Source organism: Anolis carolinensis, unplaced genomic scaffold (assembly GCF_035594765.1).
Source record: "Anolis carolinensis isolate JA03-04 unplaced genomic scaffold, rAnoCar3.1.pri scaffold_9, whole genome shotgun sequence".
Classification (NCBI taxonomy): Eukaryota; Metazoa; Chordata; class Lepidosauria; order Squamata; family Dactyloidae; genus Anolis; species Anolis carolinensis.
In genome coordinates this window covers 9,392,147-9,412,191 of record NW_026943820.1, presented here as the reverse complement: position 1 = coordinate 9,412,191, position 20,045 = coordinate 9,392,147, and the positions used below count along the sequence as shown (strand labels likewise).

Genomic DNA, 20,045 nt, shown 5'->3' with positions numbered 1-20,045 from the left:
CCCGGTTATGGTTTTCCAGATCCATGCTGGCCAAAAATGTTATTGCTGGACTTGTTTAAGTATGCTGCTTTGAGTCCCATATGTGGGAGAAAAGTGTGATAAAAGTAAATAAATCATAATCATAATCATAGTAATAACTCTGGAGAATTTCTCAACTACAGGGCCCTGGGATTTTAACCTCTAAATCCTACCACGTCGATAAAGTGAGAAATTATACTATGATAATTCTTTAGTGTGAGTGGGCTGCATGCATGTTTACTTTCCAGAGTCAGATGAGATTGGCTCAAATTGATTTGGTGGTAAGAAGGTCCACATTCTGTACAGTGGATGGGATCCTGGTTAGTACCTGGATAGGAATTTTTAGTTAGAGTTGGGAAAATTTTCCATCTGAAATTCTGGAGAATTGAAGATATTGGACTATATGGACCAATTTCCTAAATCATTACTATAAACTTTCTATATTTCATCGTAACTGCTATTTTTTCTATAATTCTATGGAAAATAAATCTCTCCACAACTTTGTAAAGGTGACACAACAAGGAAATTGGTCTATAGCTTTTTTGGGTCATTACGGTCTTTGCTTGGTTTCAAGATGGCTATGACTCTTGCTTTCCTCCAGATTTTGGGGATCTAATAGGATGCAATGCGTAGGATGCATATTTCTACATAGGATACATATTTCTGAAATATGAATGGCGCACTGGTCCATTTGGACCTATAAGGAGTACTTGGCAAGTAGCAGTTTTATTAGATAGCTACCTAACTGCAGCAGATGTATTAAATCTGGTTTTGTATCATTTCTCTTTTGGAGCCTCCAGTGGCCTAGGGGATAAAAGCCTTGTGACTTGAAGGTTGGGTTGCTGACCTGAAGGCTGCCAGGTTCGAATCCCACCCGGGGAGAGTGCAGATGAGCTCCCTCTATCAGCTCCAGCTCCATGCGGGGACATGAGAGAAGCCTCCCACAAGGATGGTAAAAACATCAAAAACATCCGGGTGTCTCCTGGGTAACGTCCTTGCAGACAGCCAATTCTCTCACTCCAGAAGCAACTCCGGTTGCTCCTGACACACAAAAAAATTCTCTTTTGGGTATGGGGAGCTATCGATTTCTATTAAGGCTATTACAAATTACAATTTTGTATTTGAAAAAATCTTTGATGTATTCCAGACTTGCTCTTTTTGTTTTGGTATATATGGAAAAGTAAATACGCATATGTATTTTTTTCTCTCTTTTCAGTTTGGCAACAACAATAACTACATGAACATGGCAGAGGCAAATAATGCCTTTCTTGCAGCAAATGAGGTAGGTGTTGGGTGTCTTCTCTCTCCCTTTTCTCCATCTGTATTCCAATTTTCCTGTTTGCTTTGATAATTTTTACAGACTTTCAATGGATGATGGGCAAAGTGCTTGAATTTTGTGTGTGTTTTATGGAGCACAAAATAAAGACTTTAATGAGAGAGAAAATAACCTGACAGCTCTCCATTACCAGTCAATTTAGCTGTCCGCAAGGCTGTTACTTACATAGCATGTCAACAGAAACAAATCTTATACACACACACACACACACACACACACACACACACACACACACACACATGAGAGTGAGCAAGAGTGGAGAAGAAAAGAAAGGCAGGAGGGAAAAACAGAGCAAAAGAGGGGGAAATGTAAGCAGAAGGAAACAAATGAAAGGCGCAGTAGGTGCACATCTTTAAACCAAACAGAGTTGCAGTCATTATAAGCTAATGCGCTAATTATGGTCATGGATACAAACATTTTATTTTTAATTTGGGTTCTTAACTGTATTAGGAAAACAAAGGAGAGGCAGCACAGTAGGTGGTGTCGTTTGTTTTCTGGGAAGGCTCTTAGCCGAGAGTGTCCAACTTCAGGCTCGAAAGAGAGAGGAGTGAAAAAGGAAAACATTACCATTGAATTGATGGAGTTCGACTGGGTCACAGAGGTGATGAATTTGGCCTCTAGCTGGGAAAGGCTTGGGGATAGTAACAAGGGTGTGACAACCATGGGCTCGCTGTGGTTATTCTTACAGTGATTTGTTCTTCCTCCCAACACTTCCAACCCATGACAACCAGTTAAGGGACATCACTATAATGGTAGTGACATCCCTTCTGGAATGAGCTGCTTTCTTGGCCAAAGCAAAAATTCCTTCCAAGTGACAGCAAAAGAGTATTTGTGGCATTGCCCCATGATTAGCCTGCTTCCCCCTTTCTCCTTGTTGTGTTTACATTAATAAATAATAATAATAATAATAATAATAATAATAATAATAATAATAATAATGAGTCGCTATCAGGACCTCAAGATTGAACTTCAAAGACTCTGGCAGAAACCAGTGCAGATGGTCCCAGTGGTGATCGGCACATTGGGTGCCGTGCCAAAAGATCTCAGCCGGCATTTGGAAACAATAGACATTGACAAAATCACAATCTGCCAACTGCAAAAGGCCATCTTACTGGGATCTGCACGCATCATCCGAAAATACATCACACAGTCCTAGACACTTGGGAAGTGTTCGACTTGTGATTTTGTGATACGAAATCCAGCATATCTATCTTGTTTGCTGTGTCATAATATAATAATAATAATAATAATAATAATAATAATAATAATAATAATAATAATAATTAGGAGCCCCGGTGGCGAAGTGCGTTAAAGCACTGAGCTGGAGACCGAAAGGTCCCAGGTTCAAACCCCAGGAACGGTGTGAGCGGCCGCTGTTAGCTCCAGCTCCTGCCAACCTAGCAGTTTGAAAACATGCCAATGTGAGTAGATCAATAGGTACCGCTCCAGTGGGAAGGTAACGGCACTCCATGCAGTCATGCCAGTGGCCACATGGCCTTGGAGGTGTCTATGGACAACGCTGGCTCTTCAGCTTAGAAATGGAGATGAGCACCAACCCCCAGAGTCAGACATGACTGGACTTAACGTCAGGGGGAAACTTTTACCTTTAATAATAATTTTATTTTTATACCCCGTCCCATCTCCCCAAGGGGACTCAGGGCTGCTTGCATGGGGCCAAGCCCAGGCAAAACAGACAATATAAAACACAACAATAAAACAAATCAATCAACAATAAAGCAAGTCATAAAACAAATAAAATCATATAAAACAAACATTACGAACAAGGATGTCTCTGGTAGGGAATAGTTATCCGACTTAAAGTGAACAGCGTGCACACCAGTGTTGTAAGATTAATCAAAACGTCGACAATACTCACCTTTTCAAGTCAGATCCATCATTTTTTCTTTAATGCATGCTTCCCTCGTAAGGTATAAAAACTGTAGGTGGAAAAATTAATTGGAAAAACATATATAGTGATTCTGGATGTATTCTGTATAGTATTTTTAGCAGGGTTTCTTAGGAAAAAAATATGGCTGCCTTTTTTTTTCTCTCTTTTTTTTCCCTCCCTGTCTTTCTTCCCTCCTCCCAACAAGACGGCTTAGATAAGGGAAGATTGCTTGGCACTTGCTTCAGTGTTAGTTCTGATAATGAACACAAGCCCCCATCTGTAATGACAACATGATGTTTCATTCTGTAGAATTTCATTCCTCTATTTGAATCAAACATTGATGAAAGCTCCACTGCCAGCAGCTGTTCAAAGACAATTTAATTCCAGCTGTGATAATTCACCGTGTCAGACATTGGCTGTTATATGTTGATACAACAGCTCTCCAGATTTGCATTTTTATCAAAAGGAACAAATGTTTTGAACATTTCGGTGCAGATGGCATTTAACCACACACACGCTTTTTGTTGAGTGTCGGTGGGGTGAGGGCGCTTTTTTTTTTTTTTGGTATGGAAAGTTAATAGTACTTAAAATTACGATTGGTAGCATCACCCTTTTTAAAAACATTACATTTTTCTGGCTGTAACGGTAGCTTTCCATACTGTCAAATTATGTGACATTGCAGGCACTCCTTCGGATGTGAATAGTCCCAATGATTTGCAATAAGACTATTTCACCACGAGGTCCTCCCTCCCCATTAAGGCGACATTCATTTTATCCACTTATCCATGCATTACTTTCAGCAATCATCCCATGAGATATAGTCAGAGGCACCCAGTTCTTCTCTTTCTTCTCCTTTCTCTGAAAAACACCCATTGGCATTTGCGAAACAATTTTCCACTGCAACCAAAATGCTTGTAAGGAGATATTACGACCATGATAAATATTGCTTCTGGAGAACATGCTGCAGTATCGTATAATTTTGTCGAACGTGCCTTGAAAGCGGGAGAGATTTGCTGTTATTCTTTTGAATGGAAAGCTTCCCTTCTCAAAATTAAACCTGCCATCTCCTTGATATCATGCTTAAAGCTTATACTAGTGGCTTTAATTACACCAAAGGAGTAGGAGACAACGGAGTGTTAATATTTGCACTGCAGGTTGAGCCTAAGTTTGCAATTACTCCCCTCCAGGTAAATTCAATTACCCAGCACAATTACAAGTGAACCTCGGTGTTTTGTGTGTGGACATCTCAAATGGGAAAACCTATTTGGAAACAAAGCCCTGTGGTGGTTATTGTGCGATTAGCATGAGAAGACCATCCGAGTTGAGAAATTGACATGTCAAGCTTTTTGGTTACGTACAACGCCTTTCTCTGTGCGATAGTGTGGCGGTGACCTGGTTTCTATTTTATTTCATTCCGGGAGCACCTTAAATATTTATTGAAATAATATTTCAAGTGTTAATTACTGTGGTAATGAAAACAGCCAAATGCCACATATCAGGAATGAGTGTTTATCCATATTGTTAATGTGATATGTTAGATTTCATTAAGCAGTAATGGGGTAGCAAATGAGTCGCAAATTACCATTGCATCTGTTACTAGACCACATTAGTGCCAAACTTAACTGCAAATGTAGCCATAGGGTTATGTTCATTAGCCATCCGCCTTCCATGGCCAATCCATCCTTTTTCGTGTTGGCGGACCCTCGCTCTCCCCAGTATAAAAATGCCCCCCTCTCTTATTTTCATTTATAAAGCATCCATAAATATCTTTATAATGAAGGACAATGCTTCCAAAGCCGGAATTAAGTCACAATCGGTCTCCCTCGCTGTCTCTGAAGACCATGTTGTTCCTACAGACTGTTAACTGTCTGTTACCTCGTCATTTCTGGTGTGAGACCAATAATGACAGCTGACAGGTTTTATATGCAAGTGAAGGATCTCCCCCTCCCTTTTCTTGTGTTTCAGTTTCCATTTTCTCTCAAGCGGTTATTAATTTATATCATCATTAACAGTTTGAAGGATGACAATTTCCAGCACTTAATGAGATCTTTCACCGAACATATCATTTTAAAATTAACTGGCATTAAGTCGTTCTTTTTAGATAATGTAAATAACTCAAAGAGGGACAGTCCCTTTGCTGTTTTCCTGAACCCCAATCTTTCATCTTGGCAGGAAAAAATATGTAGGTTTTATATAAACAAACAAAACGAGAAGCACCATGATGTTCCTGACAACACATTGGCTTTAATTCAGCCTGCTAGATGGTTTATTTCATTTTGCCTACGGCTCTCATCAGCTCTAAATAATACAACTGGTGGTGAGGGATTATAGGAGTCATAGTCCAAAACAAAGAGAAGGTCCACAGTTGCCCATTGCAACTTTAATGTGATGCACATTTTTTCCTCTGAATTTTCTTCTGGGAATAGTTTTCAGTCCCTCAAAAACTCTCTATGAGTTGTACCGTTATATTTGGGTGTACCAGAAGTGATTTTGTGTCATATCCAGCTGCCACTTTGGTCTATTTTTTGCAATAAAAAGGGAGTCATAGAACATGAACTGCTTCATATGAGAAAGAGACGTGTATATATATATATATATATATATTAGGGTAAAGGTTTTCCCCTGACTTTAAGTCCAGTCATGTCTGACTCTGGGGGTTGGTGCTCATCTCCATTTCTAAGCCAAAGAGCCGGTGTTGTCCATAAACACCTCCAAGGTCATGTGGCTGGCATGACTGCATGGAGCGCCATTACCTTCCCGCCAGAGTGGTCCCTATTGATCTACTCACATTTGCATGTTTTCAAACTGCTAGGTTGGAAGGAGCTGGGGCTAACAGTGGGTGCTCATTCCGCTCCTGGGATTTGAACCTGGGACCTTTTGGTCCGCAAGTTCAGCAGCTCAGTGCTTTAACACACTATGCCATCAGGGGCCCATATATATATGAGACTTGTGCACAGATTCATTTTGGCCATTTGTCTTCGGCTTCTTCGGCCTGGCCAGATGGCCATAATGGCATGGACATGGTCGCCATGTTTTTTCACCCGAAATGCAACATGAGGTTGCTGGGTGCAACTACTTCCCTTCTATACAGTAGCACCAACCCAAGTTCTACCAGCCTTCCTCTACCAATCCTAAATTTTGCAATCTCTCTGCCATCTTAATTTCAATTAATAATCATCTTTGATATTTGGCAGGAAAAAATGGTGCCCTGCCGCTGCTGCTGGAGGACGGGACCAGTGGAGGGCATTTTTTGAGAATCTTTAAAAGGAGATATTATTTCTAAAAAGAAAAAAATTCCTAAAAATCAGGGGATGACCCAAACGTTATGAAGCTTGGTGGACCAGCAGTGGTAGATGTGTCCTCCAAGTGTGGCCATTTTCATCCCAATAATCCTGAAAATGATGGGAAGGGAAGCTGATGAACCCCCCCCTTCCATTGCTGCCAATGGGCCAGATCTAGCAGCATTTTTCAGCTGTGGGCCGAAAACGACTATTTGGCTGTCCACCCGTTTTCAGGAGGCACACGAAAACAGAAACTTTCTCCCTCCCAAATAATAGAAACAGATCTAGGTTCAGCTGAAATGCACAAGCCTAATACATACACACACACGTACATACATTTTGATATCCTGGTAGTCTTCAAATTACAAACATATAACTTGATTATGACTCCCAGTTAAAAATGGGGGTATGACAACTGGAAGTGAGAGGAATCTATCCGTTGGAAGGGAAATTCACTCATGGAGAGCTATCACGAGAAAAAGATGTCTCCACTGAAGCTTTATCACCAATCCTTGTTTCCAAGTGAGGTGAAATCTTCTGAACAGGGGCACAGATAGCAAAACAAACACCCTTCCTTATGCTATCCAAAGCTAATTTGGCTGGTTACATTTAAAAAATGTACCCATTCTAACTTACATACAAATTCAATTTAAGAACAAACCTACAGAACCTATTTTGTTCATAACCTGAGGACTGCCTTGTATACCATATATTTCTTTTAAAAAATTATTATTATTATTTGAGAAAAAGTTACACTTAAATATACATATTCTCCCCCTCTTTTATTTACATTCACCCCTGTGCTCCCCTTCTCCAGAGCCATCTCTTCTTCTGTAGTCCCATCAAAAGTTCAATTCTTCATTTGGAGGTAAATTCCCGTCTTCTTTTTCCAATAATTTTTCTAGAAATTTTCTCCAAATACCTTCAAAATCATTTTTTCCATAATCCCTTCTTTACCTTTAAATTTGATGTTAGCTTGTCATTCAGTGCCATTCTCCAAACTTCTTTATACCATTCATTAATTTGAATTTTCATTTCTCCTTTCCAATATTTTGCAATTAGTAATCTAGCTGCTGTTAATTTTTTTCCCTCTTATCTTTCTCATTCTCTTTTTTTAATTAAAAGTAATATTTCCACTGGATTCCTTCTAATTTTTATATTCATAATATTTTCCCTTATAACCAATTCCTAAAAATCTTTTGCATGTTTACAATCCCACCACATATGCATGTAGGTTCCAATTTCCTGGCATCCCCGCCAGCATTTTTCATTATTATTCTTATTCATCATATTTAACCTTCTTGGTGTTAAATACCACTTTCAAATTAGTTTATAATAATTTTATTTTATTCTAATTGACATGTTTTTTATTGTCTTGTTTTTCACATCTCCTCCCATTCTTTTTCCATTAACTTTGTTCCTACTTCTTCCTCCCATGATATATGTTTAAGTGTGTTTGTATGGCTTGTATACATCTTGTATGTCTGCTCAGTAGGGCCCTTTTTGGAAAGCCAGTCTGTATTGGGGACTCAGTAACAGCAGAAATTTGCTTGATAATAGTCTGCTATGTGGTAAGAGAAACACAGGGCCATTTGTATTACCATTGGCGGAGGGCATTGCACCCCAGTATTGCATCTTTCCACTTAATAACACCTTGTGCCGATCACTGCCAGATTAATGTTGTGTGTGTACTACCAGAATTGCCAGCCTTTTATTGAGGCATCTGAATAATGAGTTAGCTCTTTGTGCTATTTTTCTAACATATCAATAAACTGGCAATTTGTTATACCGCCAGAAAAACCCTCTTCCTAAAATGCAATGCAATGTAGCTGATGTTCAGCCCAACAACAAAGACAGATGTTGCTAATTAAGTGTGCATTAAAAAACAGTTAATACCGATACACCATTAAAGCCATATGATAATGAGACTTAAATCTTTAATTTGAAGGATCCATAAAGCTGGGCATATGTGAATCTTGCTACACTTGTGAGATATATGTATATAAGGTTTGCTACTGGGTTAAATTACACAGAGAGACATTTTATTGGGCACATTGAATATACAGCAGTGTTCTATAAATTCTCATTCTCTTTTTTTCAAGCAAACCTTCCATACTCCAAGTCTTGGTGATGAAGAGTTTGAGATTCCTCCAATTACGCCGCCCCCAGAACTGGACCCCACCAGCCTTGGGATGGCAGATATACTCCTGCCTTTTCAAGGTCTAAGCGACCAGTTGGCTGCACAAGGGAATGAGTTCACTCCCCAGTTTCCACCACAGAGCCTGGACCTTCCTTCCATCACGATATCTCGAAACCTTGTGGAACAAGATGGGGTCATCCAAAGCAATGGATTACACATGGTAGGAAATGTTCCTTCTATCTTTTGATTGCTGAAATAAATCATATTGCAACACAGAAATGTTGCATCATGGACTGAATCAAACTTTCTCACTATTTCTTCCCATTGTCTTCCAACATGCATGAAGAAGTAACAATCATGTGGTATATTGTCCTTCTATTGAATACTAGACCAATTATACAACCCAACCAAAAAATGCTTGGTGTCTTGGTTATTAGGCCCATTCATTTGGTTATTTGGGGCTCTAATTCAGAAAATTGCATTGGTAGACTGCATCAGCTCTAGTTTCTTAGATATGGTTGTCATGATGGCATATGTTCTGTATCTCAAAAACTAGAGCTGATAGAGGAAATTTGGTGCCATATTTGGAATCAGCAGGTCACATATACCCAGAAACAGTGCTAACATTTGAGGCTGTAATGAAGTGTGATTTTTTTAGTTTACAGATGTCATGTTTAATTGTGTTTTAAAAGGGTCAGTATTTCAGTTATTGCATCTCTTCACTCATGAGTTGGTTGCCATGGAGTAGTGAGTGGAGCCAACTGCCATTTTGGTGAAGTGCAGGTTTGAAAAAAAGCAGTTAGTCTGTGCCCTGATGAGGTACAGTGAAGACTGATCCTCAGTTGAAGGGATCAGGGAGACTCAATTGCTTATTTTTGAGTCAATTTAAAATAAGTTTGGTGACTTATTTTAAGGTAATCTGTCTCCTGATGAAGAACAGATAATCTGTGATTGTAATGCACAGGGTGACTGCAGGTTAAAGCAGTAGAGAAAGAAGTGACTTTTTAAGGAATTTGAAACACCTCATTCTAGTTTTGGAACTGTTAATCCAAGTGCCTCTAAAGAGAAAGTTACTGTAACCATTAAGCTTTGTGCCTGAATAAACTTGTTATTGTTCTTCAAACATCTCAGCTTCTGTCACATATATTACCATCATGAGTAAACAAGAAGAAGGAAGAAAAACAAAATTTAAAAGGTCTCCTCTCTAAGTAGCTAGTGGCTATATCTTCCCATAGTGGTACCAAACATTAATAATCTCCTTTACATTTGGTGGCAGCATCATAAACCCTTTACATTTGGTGGCAGCGTTTAAATAAAAACATCTTTACACTGGTGGCAGCAGTTATAGATAATATATATATATATATAATTAAATAAATCCAACATCTCCACAGAGGCATTGAAATATATCTTGACCAGTGTAATTTGTTGACACAATATATTGTATATTAAGCTATTTCATCTCTTATTCCAGCAAAATGCAGCTGATATCCCTAGTTCATGGAACCATAAGGACATCTTATTTTTTCAAGCAACCTTTTGTGTGGTCACCATGATGGACATTCACTGTATATCCCATTGATAGTGTTATCTTCTGTATGCCTGTGAAAATGTGTGTCCTGTCAAATTTAGTAGGACTTCTGACAGCTGAATGGATGCTTGGGATCCTCCAGTGCTGGGAGAAAGAAAGTTTTCAAATTGGGAGAATTGATACTGTTTGTATTTATTTCTTCATCCAAACACAACTCTGAAAATGGTTCAGAATCCAAAGCTAATTCCACAGTGCAGTGAGATACGGCAAAAAAGAACTAAAGAGTTATACCTGAGATTCTTGGAAGGTTATGAATTCAGAAACTAGAGTTCTTGTGCTTGGAATTCAGAGCTGTGAGCGATTTTCAGTAGGACTTCATTCCAGTTGATTCAACTAGGCATTATATGTTTTTCATCATGGAAAGTTTCTGAAACTGTTGATTACAGATTTATTGAGGCCCCATCTACGTCAATATATAATGGCATTTGAAACTACAATATATGACCAGTATAGAGTCATATAATGCAGTTTCAAACTATATGGCAGTGTAGCCTATGTCACAGGATGCAGTAGTTAAAGGGATCATTTTTATGCTCTGAATACTTTTTATTTGTTCCATGCGTTGGCCAAATTACATTCACCCATTTTCTAGATCTTTGAATTCAGTGGTATGATATCGTTTTTACGCAGATATAATATTTGTACCATACCGTAATAATCTAGTGTCACCACAAGGAAAATAACTTGATTTTTTTCTTATTCTGATGTTTTTTGATGGAATTAGAAAGAGTTTGCAGCATAAAACTAAATATTGTAAATACTGTAAAAAGTAAATATTGCAATGCCTACTGCCTTAAGAAGATATTCCAATGTGGTTGCCTGGGATTTTGACTGGATGGCCCTTGGAATATTTTCCAACTCTATGGTTGTGTTACCTTCTCTCTCTTGGTTCAACTGTAAACAGACAAAATAAAAGAGAAACTTCAAATGTGAATATCATGGTGGGTCAGGGGATAGGGTTGCCCAAGAAGGTCTCCCAAGTTCTCCATTTAGTCCTTCTTTGGCTCCATTCTGGCATCTATAATCTACATGCCAAGGATACAATGATAAATGTCTCCCATTATTTATTGAAAATGTGCACTTTATTAAACTGATAAATATTTATTAATAATTGACTTCATCTTTAAATTGTATATTTCACGAATTACCTTTCCTTATAGCCATAAAAATTTTTATGACGGCAATAAAAAAACGTGAAAGAGGCATTTTAACTATGAAATTTCATTTCATGGTCAATTGGTCTTTTACTGTATCTGGAAGAACTAAATGTGGGATCCATAAAATGATTACGATATTCGTCTACACTTGCAGAACAATGCCTGTATGCGGGAGGTGTCCACTTGTCGTGTTTTATTGCATCTTTGTTGCCAAGTTGCTAATCAGTCTGGATCGACGGGTCTTCAGTGTTGAAAAAGACAAGTAATACATTACTCAAACAGAAACCAATGGAGTAAAATCACCTTTTTGAGAAAGAGAGAAAGAAAATACTACATGAAAATCTGGCTCTTGAAAACACTAGTGTGTTCCATTGCAAATAGTAGTTACTTTTAATTGGATTTATAGATTGACCCTGTTGAAACGTCCGATAAAATTTTCACCTTGAAGAAATGTCATGAAATTTTCAAGCACAAACAGAAAAGGAATAGCAGCGCTCTGATTAATACAGCATGTCTCTGGCTTTATTCTGACTACTACCTGACATGCTCACCTATAAACTTGAATGCAAAACCGCCAGAGGCACGGGTAAAAATAGGTTATGTCAAGGTTCTCCGGTGTTTCCCTCAGGGTGCAGAGTTGGCCAGCTACATAATAGTACTTTTCTTAGATTTGCTGCAGGAAGATCTCTGGAATAATAAATAATACTGCACACTCCATTACCGACTTAGGATTGTTGCATCTTACAATCCATTTTAACTCTAAGCAAGTTGTTTTAATACCAAAGTGAATATGGCCTAGTGGTTATAAAACGGTGCCAATGAATTAACATTTTTCCTACCGGTATTTTAAAAAAATGAAATATAGTAACCTTCACAAATTAAATTTGTTTGCAAATTAAAACCTTCCCAGGCCTTCCCAAATGAATGAAAATAGGCACTGCCAGTTTGATAAACAATTTTTTGATAATAATTGACAAATAACTTCAGTGGCCAGAGGTTATGGATACCTTTAATACGTTGATTACTATGATGGTTTTATTGATATTGATGTTTTACTGTTGGAATAATTGTTTTATCATTTTATTGTTGTATGTTTTTGGGCTTGGTCCCCATGTAAGCCACTCTGAGTCCCCATTGGGGAGATGGGGCAGGGTATAAAAATAAAGTTGTTATTATTATTATTATTATTATTATTATTATTATTATTATTATTATTATATGGTGCTTGTAATTTTTTTGAAATGGTTTCATTTGGGTTTTAATCAGGATATGATGTTTTAATTGATTATGTATTGCTGTTCAATGTATTTGTATGAATTTTATTTGCTGTACGCCGCTTTGAATCCCACCCATGGGAGAAAAGCAGGATAGAAATGAATTAATAAATAATAATAAACTTTATTCTTATATCCCGCCCCATCTTGCCGAAGGGACTCGGGGCGGCTTACAACAGGGACAAGCCTGAGCAACGACACTTCAAAACATTACATACACAAAATTTAAACAGAAAAAATTAAAACATTTCAACAATAAACATTAATAATTAATAAAAATTAATAAAAATTAATAACAACAACAACAACCTGGGAGGTGCTATCTTGGTTCCCTTCCTAGCCTTTTATCGCTTTTGTTCAAAGAGTGCCTGACAAATTTGTCATTTCGCTGATTAGATTCATTATTATTGACAGGAAACAAAGACATATTTATCATAAATGCGTGCCGTTATGCCCACCTTTGTTTTAAAGAATGAGAAATGTGACGAAAAAAGAAGCATCGTGATCGGCATTTGCATTTTTAACAATATGCCAATACGGACACAACGTGCAATTTATTGGAATGAAGATTGAATGAGTTCTAGTGTTTCGGTTCACATCAAAAACAAACTCCTAGGACTGAACGTGATGTGTAAAAATACACACACCTACTCCTAAATAAATGAAAGTCAATTGTCATCTGCCATCAAAAGTCATTACAGACTAAAGCACCATCGACTGTTTAGAAGATCACCGGAGAAATTATTTTAATCTACAAAGGATGACAATTCTATAGACCCGCTCCTTGGGCTCCGTAGGGTTCCGTCTTTCTTATTCTTTGCTTCTTCTTGTCTCCCCCCTTTAAACATCTCTCTATAATCTGCCCAGCCCGCTGAGTAGCAGTGACATCAGTAGTACATCAATTTCAGAAAGTGGATTATTTTTACTAGACAGCTATTGTGACATATTGGGTCAGTCATAAATGAAAGATATTCATGCAAGCATGCAATACTTGTAATGAAGTCTCACTCTGACCTTCTCTATGATTGATTCTGTAATTTAGTTTTCTCAGGCACTGCCTGAAATGAAATGAAATCATGTTGAACAAGTTTTGAATACCCACAGTGCACCAGGAGAAGAAAAATCTCTAGCCCCCGAGGCTCGAGAGGGGAGCAGCGAACGATTTATCTCCATGCTATTATAGCCTTTGCCAGCATTCAACATTTTCTTCTCTCTCTTTTTTTTTCTTATTTGGCTTAAGTACTTAATTCTGCAGGTAGCTGTAAATGGGAAAATAAAATGCTGTTCAGATTTAAAATGACAGGACAGGAGTATGTGCAAGGGACTGATAAAATATCTTGAATAGAACTGACCTTTTATGTTGCTGAAAGTTACTGGGGGATTCATCCTAATAATTACCATATAGATTATTTTTTATTTCTTTCCTGCAATGAAACATTTCAGAGAGCAGTGGTGCTGATTGAATGAAAATTGAACTTGTTAACATTCTTTTCAGCTTAGCCCTGTTGTACATAACAGAAGGTTAGCTTTGATGAATTTCGAAATTCCCTTTCTGATATCTAAGAAACAGACGGTAAAATAATTGCCTCTTTTCAGCCTGCATTTATTTTCTCTCTCTCTTTCTCGTCCTCCTTTTTTATTTAAAAAAATTACCTCCAGGTTTTTACAGAAATAGACTTAACTGTATTTGCATCACTCTTGGAGTGTGTCGTTTTTTTCCCCCCATACGAAAATACGATTTACATTTTTTAGCATCATAAAAATGTAGCGGCGTTTTATTCATTTGCAAAATAATTACAACTGTAGTCTAATTGTTTCCATTGATAAGTTGCTTCCAGTCCCAGTATTGGGAGGAAAGTGGCATATAAATAATGACAACAAGAACAGTAATGACAACAATAATGGTAATCGGGCAGTGTTTGATCTGAAAAATGCATTGCGAGATTTGAATAAGTATGAGCCATGAAGAATTATCTTGTTTAGGACAGGAGGGAGTGAATGATTGGGGTTTTGTACTAGCAGAGTGCAATGAATGTTTTTAGACATCTGCTGCACTTTAAACAGTTAGTTAATTAGTTAGACATCCATATTTCACTTTTCCTCCCATGTATTCAAGTTGACACAAATGATCCTCAACCCCTTTCAGTCTTCGTAAGTAGGTTAGGCTGAAACAGAGTAACTATAGTAACATTACATAATGAATATAATTACTAGGGGCCCTTCCACACAGTCATATATCCCAGAATATCAAGGCAGAAAATGGGACACGAGAGAAGCCTCCCACAAGGATGGTAAAAACATCAAAACATCCGGGCGTCCCCTGGGCAACGTCCTTGCAGACGGCCAATTCTCTCACTCCAGAAGCAACTCCGGTTGCTCCTGACACGAAAAAAAAAGGCAGAAAATCGCACAATATCTGCTTTGAATGGGAAGATATGTCAGTGTGGACTCAGATAGCTCAGCGCCCTTCCACGTAGTCATGAAACCCATAATATCAAGGCAGAAGATTCTACAATATCTGCTTTGAATGGGAAGATATGACAGTGTGGACTCAGATAACCCAGGACCCTTCCACACAGCCATATAACCCAGAATATCAAGACAGAAAATCCCACAATATCTGATTTGAACTGGAAGATATAGCAGTGTGGACTCAGATAGCTCAGGGCGCTTCCACGTAGCCATGAAATCCATAATATCAAGGCAGAAAATCCCACAATTTCTGCTTTGAATGGGAAGATATGACAGTGTGGACTCAGATAGCTCAGTGCCCTTCCATATAGCCATGAAACCCATAATATCAAGGCAGAAGATCCCACAATATCTGCTTTGAACTGGAAGATATGGCAGTGTGGACTCAGATAGCTCAGGGCCCTTCCACACAGCTATACAACCCAGAATATCAAGGCAGAAAATCCTACAATATCTGCTTTGAACTGGGTTATCTGAGTCCACACTGGCATATATTCCAGTTCAAAGCAGAAAATGTGGGATTTTATTCAGCAGTGCGGAAGGTGCCTAATTGAGATGTGGAACCCAGATCCCCTAAAACGCTAGTTCTTCATCCTACTAGATTTCAGCAGTCTCTTGTTCCAAGGGAGGTAAACTTCACCAAGCCTGGAGATCATCCCCTTCTGCTTCAAGCCCACTATGGGATATAGCCCTTAAAAAAATACCCCCCCCCCCCAATATAGGCATTAACTAAATGTTTACTTCCAGTTTTGAAAGGTAAAATGTAGTATGCCCACTAAAGCTACAACTCCTTTGGTCTGTAGTAGGAATGCCTTCCCAAATGTTTTAGAGTTCCTAACATGTCCTCAAACCAATACAATTCTTTTCCTGGCCAAAAGGAAAAAAAAAAAGAAGAGAGAGTGAACAACTGGTCCTAGACGTTTCCACTTGTAACAGTTTACCTTTAAAACAGATAACCACCAGTTTTTGCTATACTGTTTAACATTTTAAAAAATGATCAGACTACTTTGGGGTTTTTTTCCTCCAAATTTTTGGTAGATCAAGAGCTTCCCTAAAGATGCCATGTCATAAAGGTGGCTCCTGGGCTGCTTCAGTTGTCCACCTCTGCCTTCGAGAAGCCTTGACACATCTGGACATTTCCAAGAACAGCAATATTTATTTGTCCAGATGTATCTTGGAGTTGCCTAGGGGATATAGAAGCAACCTTTGAATACTAACCACAAAGACATGATTCCCAGTGCCATGCTATGATATTTTATAAATGCCCTGTGTTCAGATTAATCTCTCTTTATGTAGCCCAACATCAATATCCTTAGGGGATATGTTCTGAATGTACCATTGAAACAGTTAAATGTGGATAATAATGAAACCTATTGAAATAAATAGCTTCTACCAGAAGTCACTATGAAGTCATCTTGGAGAACCTAGAACATTAGCTAGATACTTCAATGTGACTTTATGGTAACTTCCAGCAGAAATATACCTAGAGATTATATATTTTGGTGGATGGAAGTAGGTGAAACCATGAGTACAAGTCCTAGTGTTAAAGGGGCTCAGTGAATAGTGAAAAGGAAGAGGAAATAGTTGGCTATGAGGTCCACTTAGTTATAGATTATCATTTCCAGATTAGGAAAGGTTACCTGGTGAATAGTTTGGTACTTTTTGGTTCCAAAGAAACATTCCTGGAAACACCCTTTTCTCCAATATACAAGTAATATATTAGTGAAACATTCTCTTCTATTGCTTTATCAGTGCTAAACTATTGTAGGTGTCAATAGGAGATGGTATACAATTTTTGTATGAACTTATTTTGAATAGAACTGCTCTTATATCTTTTCCCTGAAGGAAAAAAATGTTTTTCATGTAGCGTGGAGGATAGGACAGCCCAAGAAAATTGTAAAGTTGCCTTGGTTTCATATTTTCAAGTTCTTTTTATTGTGGACAATATATATTGATGGGAATTTTAAATGTGTTCAGACTTAACAGCACCTATTCAGCTAGTATTGTATGAAAAAATATGATTACATGAAGCAGCCATTTTAAATCTAGACATTTATTGTCTTCCAAATCCTTCCTCAGACCTTTCAGTGAAGAGTACATGAATTGGAAATTTACCAATATATTACTTCAAAATCGACAAATAGGCATGAATTCCGATTTATTTTCTTTTGTTAGCTGTGTGTCTCCAATTTATGCACCTAATTTTCTCTTACAAAGCAGCTTCCATGATTTATTTTTAATATCCACTTTCCGATCTTGATTTTGGTGAGGTGGTGATTACAACAGTGTTGCGGCAATGTTGTTCAATATATTACAAATAGAACAGTTATTTCATGGTTCATTAACGTGTTTAGCGCCTGGAACTCTTTATTAAAAGGAGCCTTTGTTGTTGTTATGAACATGTTTATTATCATCGTTAAGAGAGGAAACCCACATAATTACTGAATGCAATAATTTGTTCCTTGATAAGAAAGGTGGTTTCTCACTTAGAGAAATACTTATTAGCTCAGCATGGTCTTTCATCATTAGGCACTGATCAATTATATTTAAGTTCCTAACCCCAACCTAAACTTTATAAGGAATTGCTCTGCCCATTTTGACCCTGACTTTTCATAATTATCTTGGATTTACTCACCACATTTCCATCCACTAGACTACTCTCTTCCCTGTTGTGTTATAATGCATTTTTGTAATAATTACATAAAACCTATAAGCAATGCTTCAGCCCCAAAATATTCCAAGATCATCCTATTACAACTAGGTTAGGTACAGTTTTGGAAGTGTCTGGCACTTGAAGTCATTTGCTAACTATTTAACTTATCTACACAGTATCTTTGCATGAGTCATTCTAGTAACTTTTGAAGTAGAAATAAATACTATCTTCAGAAAGTCTGAAAGAGTGCAGTAGCTGATATTGGCTTGGGTTCTAGATATGTTGGACATGGTGCTTGGGAAAGTTAGACCAACCATTCTTCCAAAATTACCATGTTGGAGTCTAGAAATTGTAACCCCAAAAGTAACTCTCCCAAGCTCTGAGGTTATTATTTATTTATTATTTATTTACATTTTTACCCCGCCTTTCTCACCCGCGGGGACTCAAGGCAGCTTACAACACCCGGCAAGATTCAATGCCAAACAAATCAGTAAAAATTAGCAACACATTTAAAACCATTAACAATAATCAATAAGAATATGTTATACAAGCATTAAAAGCATTAAAAACATATATATTACTTCCATTCTTCCAAGAACCTTGGAAGAATAAGTATATATTATACTTAATATATCTTGCCATTCTCTGTAGGTAGGGTTACCATATGAAATGCGGACAGATTTCCTCCTTCTTCAAGTAGAAGGAATTTAAGAAGGTGTTGCTTATCATGCAAGCAGCACCTCCTCAATTTTGTATTTCAGTACAATAATAATAATAATAATAATACACTTTATTTATATTCTTCCCTTCTCGCTTAGGGGACGCAAAGCAGATTACAGCATTTACACATGAAAACATTCAATGTGTTTACAGTCAGATACAATGAGATATACAAACACAAACAAGGCAAAGGCTTCTCCTTTCATTTCCGGCTTCTGGAGGCAGTTCTCATCTCTGGCTTTTTCTCCATTTTCAAACCGAGGAGCCTGCATTGTCACCTCTCAGTCGTGTGACTGGCAAGATTGCTTGGACCATCTCTTTGCCTTTTCCCGCCAAAGCGGTACCTATTTATTTACTCTCATTTGCATGTTTTCAAACTGCTATGTTGGCAAGGATCTGGGGCTGACAGATGGGAGCTCATCCCATCTTACAAATTCAAACCGCCAACCTTCAATTCAGCAATTCAGCGGTACAAGAGTTTAACCCATTGCGCCACCATGGCCCCTTTTAGCAGAACCATTCAGTACAATCTGGCAGCCTTATATACAGCATACACAATGCCCATAGTGCTAACGTATGGATAAGCCAGTGATGAAATAATCACTTTACCATCGAATGAATGAGCCTTTTGAAGGAGAATCCTAACATGGTTTCACATGTGCTAACTTCAAAAAAAATTACATCTCTTTTTAATATGAATTCTGCTGCTAGGACGTCTTCCACAAGACCAAGCTAACATTGTGATGGATACATATTATATTTTGTTCTTCATGATGCCAAAAAATCGGGGAATGGGTTATGTATCAAGGATTATGGAGTGGTTGTTTATCTTATAGGAGACCGTACATGTCCAAATTTCAAACTTCTACCCAGTTGATCAGCTTCATAGAAATTTCCCAGTTCATGTGTTTATTTTAGTGATTTACCAACCTTGGCAAACTATATTAGGATTTTTTTTCGTGTCAGGAGTAACCGCAGTTGCTTCTGGAGTGAGAGAATTGGCCGTCTGCAAGGACGTTGCCCAGGGGACATTGCCCGGATGTTTTGATGTTTTTACTATCCTTGTGGGAGGCTTCTCTCATGTCCCCGCATGGAGCTGGAGCTGATAGAGGGAGCTCATCCACGCTCTCCCCGGGTGGAATTCGAACCTGGCAGCCTTCAGGTCAGCAACCCAACCTTCAAGTCACAAGGCTTTTATCCCCTAGACCACCGGAGGCTCCTATTAGGATATAAGAGTTAATGTCTCAAACCTCCCAGTCTTTTCATATAATGGTCTGTCAGGGCAAGAAACAGAAATGTTCTTTTTTTCTAAAGAAGGCTCCTTGATTCACCAGCATGGCCTCCTAATCTTTTCTGGTGTGACTTCAAGAAACAATCGATATCACTTTCCTAAACATGAACTAGATTTGTTCCCACTTCCCTAACCACAATTTCTATTTGAGCTTGATTTTTGCGTGTGTGACAGAACAAGACAGTGCAGTGGTTCTTCATATGTGTGTGTATACACGCAGTAAA

General features: G+C 38.0%; 1 protein-coding gene across 1 annotated transcript in view; it reads left to right on the top strand.

The window, feature by feature from the left end:
* tox3 (TOX high mobility group box family member 3) overlaps positions 1-20,045 on the top strand; it is a 145,215-nt gene that overhangs the window by 98,845 nt on the left and 26,325 nt on the right. Inside the window, exons 2-3 of the mRNA XM_062961567.1 lie at positions 1,235-1,300; positions 8,626-8,883. Of these exons, the coding sequence (XP_062817637.1) occupies positions 1,235-1,300; positions 8,626-8,883 (324 nt within the window). The remainder of the gene's footprint in view (positions 1-1,234; positions 1,301-8,625; positions 8,884-20,045) is intronic.